Source organism: Castor canadensis, chromosome 11 (assembly GCF_047511655.1).
Source record: "Castor canadensis chromosome 11, mCasCan1.hap1v2, whole genome shotgun sequence".
Classification (NCBI taxonomy): Eukaryota; Metazoa; Chordata; class Mammalia; order Rodentia; family Castoridae; genus Castor; species Castor canadensis.
In genome coordinates this window covers 13,020,185-13,033,373 of record NC_133396.1, presented here as the reverse complement: position 1 = coordinate 13,033,373, position 13,189 = coordinate 13,020,185, and the positions used below count along the sequence as shown (strand labels likewise).

The 13,189-nt window shown below is 37.0% G+C and overlaps 1 protein-coding gene across 19 annotated transcripts in view; it reads left to right on the top strand.

Moving 5' to 3' along the window:
• Positions 1-13,189, top strand: part of Cep112 (centrosomal protein 112) — a 459,140-nt gene that overhangs the window by 204,594 nt on the left and 241,357 nt on the right. For all 19 annotated transcript variants that reach the window (XM_074045313.1, XM_074045307.1, XM_074045308.1 and 16 more), the window contains one exon: positions 8,688-8,795. In XM_074045313.1, the coding sequence (XP_073901414.1) occupies positions 8,688-8,795 (108 nt within the window). The remainder of the gene's footprint in view (positions 1-8,687; positions 8,796-13,189) is intronic.

Below are 13,189 nucleotides of genomic sequence, written 5' to 3'. Positions count from 1 at the left end.
TTTTTATTATTTCTCTCCTTCTGCTTGTGTTGGGATTTGCCTGTTCTTGTTGTTTTAGGACTTTGAGATGTAGCATTAGGTCATTGATTTGAGATCTTTCTGTCCTTTTAATGTATGCACTCCTGGCTATAAACTTTCCTTTTAGGACTGCCTTTGCTGTGTCCCATAGGTTCTGGTAGGTCATGTTTTCATTTTCATTAACTTTCAGGAACCTTTTAATTCCCTTTTTTATTTCATCAATGACCCATTGATCATTGAGCAATGTGTTGTTCAGCTTCCAATTGTGTGCATTTTTTACTGTTGTGTTTGTTGTTGAGTTCTAGTTTTAATGCATTGTGATCATATAGAATGCATGGGATTATTTCTATTTTCTTATATTTGCTGAGGCTTGCTTTGTGCCCTAAGATATGATCAATTTTGTTGAAGGTTCCATGGGCTGCTGAGAAGAATCTATATTTTGTGGATGTTGGATGAAATATTCTGTAGACATCAGCTAGGTCCATTTGATCTATTATGTGATTTAGTTCTAGAATTTCTTCATTGATTTTTTTGATTTTTTTGTTTGGATGACCTATCTATCAGTGATAGTAGGGTATTAAAGTCTCCCACTACCATTGTGTTGGAGTCTGTATGTGCTCTTAAGACCTTTAAAGTATATTTGATGAAATTTGGTACGCTGACATTGGGTGCATATAGGTTGATAACTGTTATTTCCTTTTGGTGTATTTCACCTTTTATTAGTATGAAGTGTCATTCTTTAACTCATTTGATCAATGTAAGTTTGAAATCTACTTTGTCTGATACAAGTATTGCTACTCCTGCCTGTTTTCAGGGGCCATTGTCTTGGTAAGTCTTCTTCCAGCCTTTCACCCTAAACCAGTGCTTGTTTCTGTCGATGTGATGGGTCTCCTGTAAACAACAGATTGTTGGATCAAATGTCTTTTGATGGGAGAGTTGAGTTTGTTGACATTCAGTGTTAATATTGATAGGTATGTGGTGATTCCTATCATTTAGTTGTTTTTCTTGTTTAAGGGTTTGATTGTATGCAGCTAAATCAGTGCTACTCTCTGATTCCTTGTCTTTTCTTCTCCTGTGTTTTGATACTGCTCATCCTCTCATGGTTTTGTTTGCTTTCATTTTCTGTATATAGAATTCCTTGGAGAATCTTTTGTAGTAGTAGTGGCCTGGTAGTCATATATCACTTTAGCTTCTGCTTATCGTGGAAGATATTTATTGCTCCATCTATTTTGAATGATAGTTTTGCTGCATAGAGTATCCTAGGGTTGAAATTATTTTCATTCAGTCTGGACTCTGTCTTACTCATGTCTACTTTTATACCAATAGCATGCTGTTTTGATTACTGTAGTTTCAATGTATATTTTAGTGACTTTGCCTTTGTTCTTTTTTTTGCTGAGGACTGTTTTGGCTATTTGGCTTTTATAGTTCCATACAAATTTTAGGATTATTTCATCTAATTCTGTGAAAACTGATACTGGAATTTCCATACAGATTTCATTTAATTTGTGGATTGCTTTGGTTAGTATGGACACTTTAAAGTATTAATTCTTTCATCTAAGAACTTGGGATATCTTCACCATTGTTTTCCTCAATTTCTTTCATTAGTGTTTCATAGTTTTCAGTATATATATCTTTTGGCTCGTTGGTTAAATTTATACCTAATTATGGTTGTTTTGTTGCTATTATAAATGGAATTTTTAAAAAATTTCTTTTCCAAATAGTTCATTGGTGTATGTACTACATCTTATAAAAAGTTGATTTTTTGTTATCATTCGCTGGTAAATGGATGGAATTGGAGAACATCATTCTGAGTGAGGTTAGCCTGGCCCAAAAGACCAAAAATCATATGTTCTCCCTCATATGTGGACATTAGATCAAGGGCAGACACAACAAGGGGATTGGACTTTGAGCACATGATAAAAGCGAGAGCACACAAGGGAGGGGTGAAGATAGGTAAGACACCTAAAAAATTAATTAGCATTTGTTGCCCTTAATGCAGAGAAACTAAAGCAGATACCTTAAAAGCAACTGAGGCCGATAGGAAAAGGGGACCAGGAACTAGAGAAAAGGTTAGATCAAAAAGAATTAACCTAGAAGGTAACACACACGCACAGGAAATTAATGTGAGTCAACTCCCTGTATAGCTATCCTTATCTCAACCAGCAAAAACCCTTGTTCCTTCCTATTATTGCTTATACTCTCTCTTCAACAAAATTAGAAATAAGGGCAAAATAGTTTCTGCTGGGTACTGAGGGGGTGGGGGGAAGAGGCAGGGGGCAGAGTGGGGAGTAAGGGAGGGGGTGGGGCAGGGGAGAGAAATGAACCAAGCCTTGTATGCACATATGAATAATAAAACAATAACAATAAATAAATAAATAAATAGTGTCTGGAGCACAAAAGAGAAGAAAAATACTTCAAACTGGGTCAGGAAAGTTGCTGCTTGAACAGGACCTTAAAGGACCAGTGGGACTCATCAGAAAGGCATCTTGGGGAAAATACACAGAGTTTGCAAAAAGAAGAGTGGGAGAAAGACAAAAGGCAAGAAAGTGCTTGAGGAATGCCATGAGCACCTGCCGAGTAGAAGAGAGGGAGAGTAGGAGATTGCAAGCAGACCATCTAGGACTGTGAATGCCAAGCAAAGGAGTGGAGATAGGAACCACATTATCAGAGCCATGCTATAAGACGACCTTGAGCCTGCTTCAGAATTTCCTGGAGGGCTTGTTACAACTTGATTCTGGACACAACCCCCACAGTTGCTGATTCAGTAAGTCTGGAGGAGGCTCAGAATTTGCATCCTTGAAAGTTTCCAGATGGCAGGTGTGGTGGTAAATGCCTGTGATCCCAGCACACAGAATTCTGAGACAGGAGGATTTCAAGTTCAAGCCCAACCTAGGCTAAGGAGAAAGTTCCAGGCCACTGGGCTATATAGTGAGATTTTGTCTCAAAAATAAAAACAGTTCAGGCATGGTGGTACATCCCAATGATCCCAATACTGGGGAGGCTGGGGCAGGAGGATCAAGAGTTTAAGGTCAGCCTGGACTGAGACCCTCTCTCTAGATGGTCTTCATGTTGCTGAAAGGGCTATCTTGAAGTCTTCTGCTATTGCTGTTCATTTCTCACTGCAGATCTGTTAATATTTGCTTTATATATTTAGGTGTTCCAAGGTAGAGGCGTACATCCTTATTGTCCTTTGGAAGAATTGACCTTTCTGTCACTATATGATGACTCTCCTTGTCTCTTTTCATAGTTTTTGATTTAGTGTCTATTTTGTCTGAAATAACTGTAACTACCTTTGCTGTCTTTTCATTCCCATTTGCATGCAATGTCTTTTTTCTGTGTCTTTGCTTTCAGTCTACGTGTCCCTAAATGTGAGATGGATCTTTTACAGGAAGTATTTATTATAATTAGTAATTACCATAATTCAGTAATGCTATGTCTTTTTTCATCATTTGCCTTTTGAGTGAAAAATTGGTCTCTATATATTTTTGTTTGTTTATTTGTTTTGTTGTGTTGCTGGGGTTTGAACTCAGGGCCTCCTTCTTGTTAGGCTGGTGCTCTACCACTTGAGCCAGTCCCCCAGCCCAGTCTATTTATATTTAATGTAAGTATTGATATGGGTAAAGACTTGCTACTGTTATTTTGTAATTTTTTTCCTAATAGTTTTGTTTTGTACATCCTTTGTTCCTTTCTTCCTCTTTTCCTTTGTGGTTTGATGACTTTCTGTAGATATATTCTTTGAAATTTTTCTTACTGAATATGAATATATATTACTTATACCAATGAACTTTTTACTTTCTTATGGTTCATATTATAAATTAACAGCCGTTGTTTCATCATAAAGGACTTCCTTTAGCATTTCCTGTAAGGCAGGCCTAGTGGTAATGAACTTGCCTTCTTTTTGTTTTTTGGGACAATCTTCTTTCTCCCTCATTTCCAAAGGACAGCTTTTCCAGGTAAAGTATTCCTGGTTGGTCATTTTTTTCCTTTGGTACCTTGAAAATATCATTTCAGCTGATAGCCATATTGAGATTTACTTGTATGTGTTATATATTTTATGTCTTCTTACTTTCAGAATTTTGTTTGAGTTTTGATAGTTTGATTATGCTGTATCTTGGTGAGTTTTTCATGTGTTGAAATAATTTACAGATATCTGAATTATTGTGCTTATATGTTGACATCTTTCCCTAGATTTGGAAAGTTTCCAGCCATGGGTTATTAAGTTTTTCATTGTTTTGGCAAAACACCTGAGAAAACCAACTAAAATAGGAAAGGTTTACTTTGGCTCATGGTTTTAGAAATTTTAGTTCATGGTCACTTAACTCCATTGTTTCTGGGTTTGTGGTAAGGTAGAACATCATGGCAGGAGCATATGATAAAACAAAAGTGGCTAATCTCAGGGCCAACAAGAGCAGGGGTGGGGCAGGTACAAGACACACCCTTTTATCGAGGGACTGCCCTCATGACCTGCTTCCTCCAAGTGACTTTACCTACTAATACCATTCAGCTGTTAACTCAAATGGCTTAATCCATTGATGAGATTAGCACCTTAATGATCTAATCTCTCAATAGTGCTACTACTGGGGACCAAGCCTTCAACACAGGAGCCTTAGGAGACATCTTATAACCAAACCACAAGAGCTATTATTTTCTTTAATATTTTTTCTGAACCCTTCATTATCTCTAATTCTGCAAATCTTACTTGTAAAATCTCCTCTTCCTTCCTTCCTTCCTTTCCTTTCCGTCCCTCCCTCCATCCTTTCTTGCCCCCTTGTCATTTCTTTCTTTCCTCTCTTGTACTGGCAATTGAACCCAGAGTCTCACACCTGACATATACTATGTAAGCACCCTATCACTGAGGTACACCTCTAGCCCTTTCATCCTTTTAACTTTTTCTTCTCTGACTGGAAAATATCAGATTTACCATCTTTGAGCTCACAGATTCTTTCTTCTGTTTGATAAAGTCTGATATTCAAGCTTTTATTGAATTTTTCATTTCAGTATTATTTATATCTAGGATTTCTATTTTTTAAAAATGTTTCCATTTTCTGAACCTATCATCTTGTGTATAATTTCTAAACTCATTTAATTTTCATCAATATTTTCTTAAAGTTCTCTAGACTTTTTTAAGAGGCTTATTCTGAGTTCTTTGGTACTCATTTCATAAACCTCTGTTTCTTTAGAGTCTGTTATTGTTGGTATCATACTTCCCTGAGCCTTTGTATTCCTTGTATCTTTGCCTTGTTGGCTATGCATTTGAAGAAGGAGCCACTTCTTCTGGCATTTGTAGGTATTCCTCATGGTTTAGTCTGTCCTGGGATACTGGATAGGCCAGCAAGTAGTGTTTATGACCAGGCAGACCTTGCTATTGGTTAGGCTGGGCCTCTGCCTATGCTCTGAGGTTAGGTGGGCTGCTGCCCATGCTCCGAAGACCATTAGCTGTGCTCCATGGTCAGGGCCAATTGCTGGCTGTGCTCTGTAATCACTTCTGATCAGGCAGGACTGTAAGCTGCATTTGTTGGCAAAGTAGTACTGCTGTTTGAAATCCGTAGTTGGACAGGGCTGTAGGTTGGAGTCTGAGGCTGGGCAAGGTCTCTAGGGTTGCTTCTCAGCCTTCCAGGATAGACTGAGCAAGAGGTCGTGCTCCACAGGTAAGTGAAATAATGAGTTTTGCCTTCTCTGGCTGGCCTTCAGAATTGGGCAGGTTCACTGCTTGACTACTTCAGTCAGGTGGAATTAGATGCTCTGCTCTGCAGATATGTAGCAATGTGGGCTTGCTTCCTGGCCTGGGGAAGCCTTATGTAGAGTTCCTAGACTGGGCACAGTTACTGTGTACCTGCTCAGGTATGACAAATCCACATATAACCTTGAAGATTGACTGGATGAGAATAAAACAAGAAAACAAAAATACCCAAACTCAAAACAAAACAAAGGAGCCTTTGTGAAGAGCAGAAGTCTACAGAGTAGGAGAGGTCAGCCATGTTTGCTTGGAAAATGCCAAGGATATTGGAGCATAGTTTGCTGACAAGGAGTCTCCTTACTTGAGGTTCAATGTGGTAAGCTCTGATAGAGATAGAGCTTTGAAACCCAAGTCTTGAATTATAAATAAACAAACAAAAAACAGATTAAGCTTGATCTTTAATACTTCCTCAAATTTATTCTTGACTACTATTCTGACTATCTATGCATCAGTAATCATAGAACTGAATTCCTAAGTTTGTTGTCTTAGTATTTTCAGGGCTACAGTCCTTGGTATTTATAGAGAATACTTAGGAGATAAATATCTTGGGATAGCTGGATGCTCCAGACTTCAGTGTATGAGCCAGATCTGAAATTTGATGCTTGTTAGGTAGCAGTAGTAAATGATAAGAGGCATTTTGTTCTCATCAGTGAAACTGGTTGCTTGTCTCTGAATATTCTTTGTCCTTAGAACCTTAATCATGTCTGAGTAAATACATTAGAATGTTAAAATATCTAACTTGAAAACCTGTGAAACATTTTCCATGGTTCATTTCCTCTAATATTCATGTTTTAACTCATCTTAAATCTTATCAAAAGGTAACCTGAAAGAAGTGTACCTGTGTGTACTTGTGTACCTGTGTAAAAAAGAACAAGCAGCTCAACATATCAGTGAAGCACAATAATAAGTAATATAAAGTAGCCAGTGATAGATTGTCATATTAACTGACAGTTACCTCAAAAAAAAATTTTCTTAAATCATCCCCAAAGCACTGCTTTGAATAAAAGGTGACATTTCCACCTTCCTCAAAGGTGACTTGGGGAGCTTTTTCCTTATTGTTTGCAAGAACATTCCTTCCCTGTAACATATGAAAAATAAGAATGTGGACAAAGTGATAGAAAAGTGACTTCTAACACTGCTTTATTCATTTTGTATATTCTATAAAGATTTGGCACTATTGTTTATTCATTTTGTATATTCTATAAAGATTTGGCACTAAATATTAGAACTTATATGTTCAGCAAATCTTCAGCCAACTTTAGTACAGTGTCTTTTTTCATTTGATTATCATTTATTGAATCCCTATGTGTACCAGACTCTGTGCGAAATGACTAGGAAGGATCAGTGAACATGGGGCTACATTACAGTGGGGGAGACAGACTTTAAAAAGTTCCCTAGTGAAGAAGTGAGTTATGCAGTGAACCTGAAAGTGTTATGCCCCATGGAATAAAACAGCAAGCAGCAAAACATGAAATGACTAGGTAGACTAGAAGGTAAGAGGGGCTACAACTTAAAGTATAAAATGTGGTGGTCTAAGAGACCTCAGTACAAAGGTGATATTTAAGCAAAACCTTAAGACGTTGAGAAGCCACGTGAACATCTGAGGTCAGCTTCTAGGACCTAAGGTGACAGCTTCTGTCATGTTCTTGGCCAGGGAGGAGCAGGTGGGCTGGAATGGTGGTGGTGGGAGGCTAGAGAGAGGTACCTGGTACTGATCATGGGAGCCCTCAGGGATGTGGTAGAGGCTGTGACTTTTACTTGTGATCTATTTGTTTGTCTTAATAGCAATGTCTGTAAGGTATAATTAATATTCCAACAGGTCATTCATAAGAGTACAGTTCAGTGATTTTTAATGTATTCACAATATTGGATAACCATTACCACAGTCAATTTTAGAATATTTTCATCTTTCCCAAAAGAAACCATACCCTTTAGCAGTTATTCACCTGGTCTCCAGCCCCCCATCACAGTTTCCCATAACCATTAATCTACTTTCTTTTTCTTTCAATATGCCTATCCTGAAAATTAATATAAATGGAATCATATGTGGTCTTTTATGGTGCTTAGCATAATGCTTCCTGGGTTCACCTGTGCTGTAGCATATTTTAGTATTTCATTCCTTTCTATGGTTGAGTATAATTCCATTTGATATGCCATATTTTGTTTACGTATTCTTCAACTGATAAACATTTGGTGGTTTTCTCTTTGTGGCTATTATGAATAATGCTACTCTAAACATTTGCACTTGATCTTAGCCAAAGGGTAAGAAGCAGTAACTGTGACATGTGTTTACCACTTTGTTTTGTTTTTTTGGTAGATGTATGTTTTCAGCTTTTACCTAGGACTGGAATTCTTAGGTCACATAATAACCCATGTTTAAACCTTTGAGGAAGAGCCAGACTCTCTTCCAGCATGCTTATACCATTTTATATTCCTAGCAGCTATGTCCAAGTTCTGATTTCTCCTCATCTTCAGCAATAATACTTGCCATTATCGGTCCTTTTTATTAGAACCTCCTTACTGAGTGTGAAGTGTTATGTCATTCTTGTGTTAATTTTCAGTTGCCTAATGACGGCAGTGATACTGGGCATCTTTTCATATTCTGTTTGCCATGTGTGTATTTTCTTTTGAGAAATGCCTATTCAGATACTCTGCCCATCTTAAAACTGGGTTTAATTGCCCATTATTATATTTCCATTACATTATGGTAATATTAGAAGGTAGGCAGGGAGCTATGTATCAGTTTAATTTCCTTACATTATTAAAATGTACTAAAATAAATTGATATATGTTTCATTATTTTATCACCATTTCAATCATCATTGTGACTGGGGAAGTATTCAGAATCTGTTATTTCAATGAGTGGACAAATTAAAAAATATGTTCTGTAGTTTTTGTTTAAAAATTTAAAAATTGCTGTTTAATTTTATAGATGGAAAAAGTGGAAGCAGATCTCACCAGATCCAAGTCTCTTCGTGAGAAACAGTCGAAGGAGTTTTTATGGCAGCTGGAGGACGTCAAGCAGCGATATGAACAGCAGGTCGGTCCTTCCGCCATTTACATATCCACACAGAGATAACTCCTCTTTTAAACATCTCTTTATATCACAGAATCTCTGCATAATGAAAATATTACTAAGAGCTTTTATTACCAATATATTTAAAATATTTAAAACCAATATTTATTTAAGTAAATCTTGAATCAGAGTTTTAATACTCCACTGAAGCCCATTGTGACAGTGTGTTAATCTGAATGTCTAATTTATGGTGATTCTTGAATTCTTCTATTCCTGTCAGAGAATTAGTTTAACTTACTAGTTAAACTAGTAAACTAGTTTGACTTACTAGTTCTCGTTGAAATCGTGTTGGCTACCTGCTATTTGCTGACATTGGGGAGAACACTGAGCAACAGACAAGGTTCCTTTTCACACACACCCAACATTTTGGAGAGCAGTGAGCCCATAAATAAAAGATGAGGTCATTCTGAAGAAGAACTTAAGAAGAAAAGAGGGTAGGCTCATAAACGTTGCCAGTGGAGGCTGGGAGGGAATCATCAGCATTGTGTAGGGAACTAGAGAGGCCCTGGCATTTGGTGGGAGGGGCAGCCATGAGATCACTGGAGAAAGGGTATTCCAGTCTGAGGGAATAGCAAGCCCACAGACCACGAGAAGTAAGTTTGAGGAACAAAAGTGACAGGAAAGACCAGGTTGGCTGGAGAATAGGGACAAAGGTTCCAGTGTGGAGGAGTGTGGGGAAGAAGAGAATGCAGACTGAGATGGAGCAAGTTTAGATTTTGTCCCCAGTGATCCGCCTTCTAGTCAGTTAACAAAGTTGTATTATTTTTTAAATATATATATTCTTGTTTATTCCCAGTATATTTAAGAACTATCAATTTTTACTTATCTAATTTGTTTGTTTCCTTTATGTCGGGAAAAACATTAAATTAGTATAGTGACTCAGGTTAAGAAAAACTTTTTTCTAGTGATGATATTTGAATCTTTGAAATCTTGAAGTAGACATAATTTTTAAATTATATTTTAAACCACCTTAAGCAGGTACTGTATCAAAACTAACTAATCCCTTGTGATCACGGAATTTTATTTCCTCTACTAATTGATAGCAATTAAAGGCTCACTTGAATTCAGTAAAAAGAATGTTTGATCTGGTGTGTGTGTCATTAGGGTTGTTTTAGTCTTAAAAATATCAGCCTGAGTTACTTTCAAAAGGGACGGTGTAATGACAAAATAGTTATAAAGAGCAGAGCTTGTAAATTGGTCCTTCTTAGTGTTTAGTATCTGGCAGTCCCGCTGTGTTCTGTACAGGCAAGTTATGCCCATTCTTTAAGACTTAACCTCATGTTCAGCTCTTCCATCAAGTATTACATGACCTTTTTAACCCACCCCAGTTTCTTTTTTAAAATTAAAGCATTTATCATTTCATTATTGTGTACACTTAAATTGTTCCTTTTTCATTTAAAAAAAAGTTGTCCTGTATGTCTCCATCTTATTGATCCTAGGTAGTGAAATGACTTCCTTAAAGTCATAAGCTAGATAGTGTATAATCTGAAGAACAGTGGTATAGCTATACTGAGAGGGGTGCAGAGAGGGAGAGGAGCGGAGCCTATCATTTAAAAGTACTTACACATTGCAAAAATGTGTGCTCATATGTGTTGTAAGGATTATTTGGAGTAATGAAAAAAAGTTATAAATAAAATGAATGATTAAATAAATCATACTAAACACATACCATGTCATATGATATCCTTAGAAAAATTGATTTGAATCTGTAGCTGTCAACATATGCAAAATTCTAAGATATATCGATAAAGGGAATAAATCACATCTTAGAACACTTTGTATTTATGATCTTATTTGTGTAAAATTAAAACACATGGATTCATATAATTAAATCTGTAAATTCAGTAACAAAATTCTTAATGGACTTAAGGGTTCAGAGCATGATAAATTTCATTTTATGTTTTTTTTTATTATTCATATGTGCATACAAAACTTGGGTCATTTCTCCCCCCTGCCCCCACCCCCTCCCTTACCACCCGTCCGCCCCCTCCCTCTCCCCCCTACCCCCTCAATACCCAGCAGAAACTATTTTGCCCTTATTTCTAATTTTGTTGAAGAGAGAGTATAAGCAATAATAGGAAGGAACAAGGGTTTTTGCTGGTTGAGGTAAGGATAGCTATACAGGGAGTTGACTCACATTGATTTCCTGTGCGTGGGTGTTACCTTCTAGGTTAATTCTTTTTGGTTAACCTTTTCTCTAGTTCATGGTCCCCTTTTCCTATTGGCCTCAGTTGCTTTTAAGGTATCTGCTTTAGTTTCTCTGTGTTAAGGGCAACAAATGATAGCTAATTTCTTAGGTGTCTTACCTATCCTCACCCCTCCCTTGTGTGCTCTCGCTTTTATCATGTGCTCATAGTCCAATCCCCTTGTTGTGTTTGCCCTTGATCTAATGTCCACATATGAGGGAGAACATACGATTTTTGGTCTTTTGGGACAGGCTAACCTCACTCAGAATGATGTTCTCCAATTCCATCCATTTACCAGCGAATGATAACATTTCATTCTTCTTCATGGCTGCATAAAATTCCATTGTGTATAGATACCACATTTTCTTAATTCCTTCGTCAGTGGTGGGGCATCTTGGCTGTTTCCATAACTTGGCTATTGTGAATAGTGCCGCAATAAACATGGATGTGCAGGTGCCTCTGGAGTAACAGTCTTTTGGGTAGATCCCCAAGAGTGGTATTGCTGAATCAAATGGTAGATCAATGTCTAGCTTTTTAAGTAGCCTCCAAATTTTTTTCCAGAGTGGTTGTACTAGTTTATATTCCCACCAACAGTGTAAGAGGGTTCCTTATTCCCACCAACAGTGTAAGAGGGTTCCTTTTTCCCCGCATCCTCGCCAACACCTGTTGTTAGTGGTGTTGCTGATGATGGCTTTTCTAACAGGAGTGAGGTGCAATCTTAGTGTGGTTTTAATTTGCATTTCCTTTATTGCTAGGGATGGTGAACATTTTTTCATGTGTTTTCTGGCCATTTGAATTTCTTCTTTTGAGAAAGTTCTATTTAGTTCACTTGCCCATTTCTTTATTGGTTCATTAGTTTTGGGAGAATTTAGTTTTTTAAGTTCCCTATATATTCTGGTTATCAGTCCTTTGTCTGATGTATAGCTGGAAATATTTTCTCCCACTCTGTGGGTGTTCTCTTCAGTTTAGAGACCATTTCTTTTGATGAACAGAAGCTTTTTAGTTTTATGAGGTCCCATTTATCTATGCTATCTCTTAGTTGCTGTGCTGCTGGGGTTTCATTGAGAAAGTTTTTACCTATACCTACTAACTCCAGAGTATTTCCTACTCTTTCCTGTATCAACTTTAGAGTTTGGAGTCTGATATTAAGATCCTTGATCCATGTTGAGTTAATCTTGGTATAGGGTGATATACATGGATCTAGTTTCAGTTTTTTGCAGACTGCTAACCAGTTTTCCCAGCAGTTTTTGTTGAAGAGGCTGCTATTTCTCCATCGTATATTTTTAGCTCCTTTGTCAAAGACAAGTTGGTTATAGTTTTGTGGCTTCATATCTGGGTGCTCTATTCTGTTCCACTGGTCTTCATGTCTGTTTTTGTGCCAGTACCATGCTGTTTTTATTGTTATTGCTTTGTAATATAGTTTGAAGTCAGGTATTGTGATACCTCCTGCATTGTTCTTTTGACTGAGTATTGACTTGGTTATTTGTGGCCTCTTGTGTTTCCATATAAATGTAATGGTAGACTTTTCAATGTCTTTAATGAATGTCATTGGAATTTTGATCGGAATTGCATTAAACATGTAGATTACTTTTGGGAGTGTAGACATTTTTACTATGTTGATTTTACCAATCCATGAGCATGGGAGATCTCTCCACTTTCTATAGTCTTCCTCAATCTCTTTCTTCAGAAATTTATAGTTTTCCTTGTAGAGGTCATTCACATCCTTTGTTAGGTTTACACCTAGGGATTTGATTTCTTTTGAGGGTAGTGTAAATGGAATTGTTTTCATAAATTCTTTCTCAGTTTGTTCATTATTAGTATATAGAAATGCTAATGATTTTTCTATGTTGATTTTATATCCTGCTACCTTGCTATAGCTGTTGATGGTATCTAGGAGCTTTTGAGTAGAGTTTTTTGGGTCTTTAAGGTATAGGATCATGTCATCTGCAAATAGGGATATTTTGACAGTTTCTTTACCTATTTGTGTTCCTTTTATTCCTTCTTCTTGCCTAATTGCTCTGGCTAGGAATTCCAGTACTATGTTGAATAGGAGTGGAGATAGTGGGCATCCTTGTCTGGTTCCTGATTTTAGAGGGAATGATTTCAGTTTTTCTCCATTAAGTATAATGCTGGCTGTAGGTTTGTCATATATAGCTTTTATAATGTTGAGGT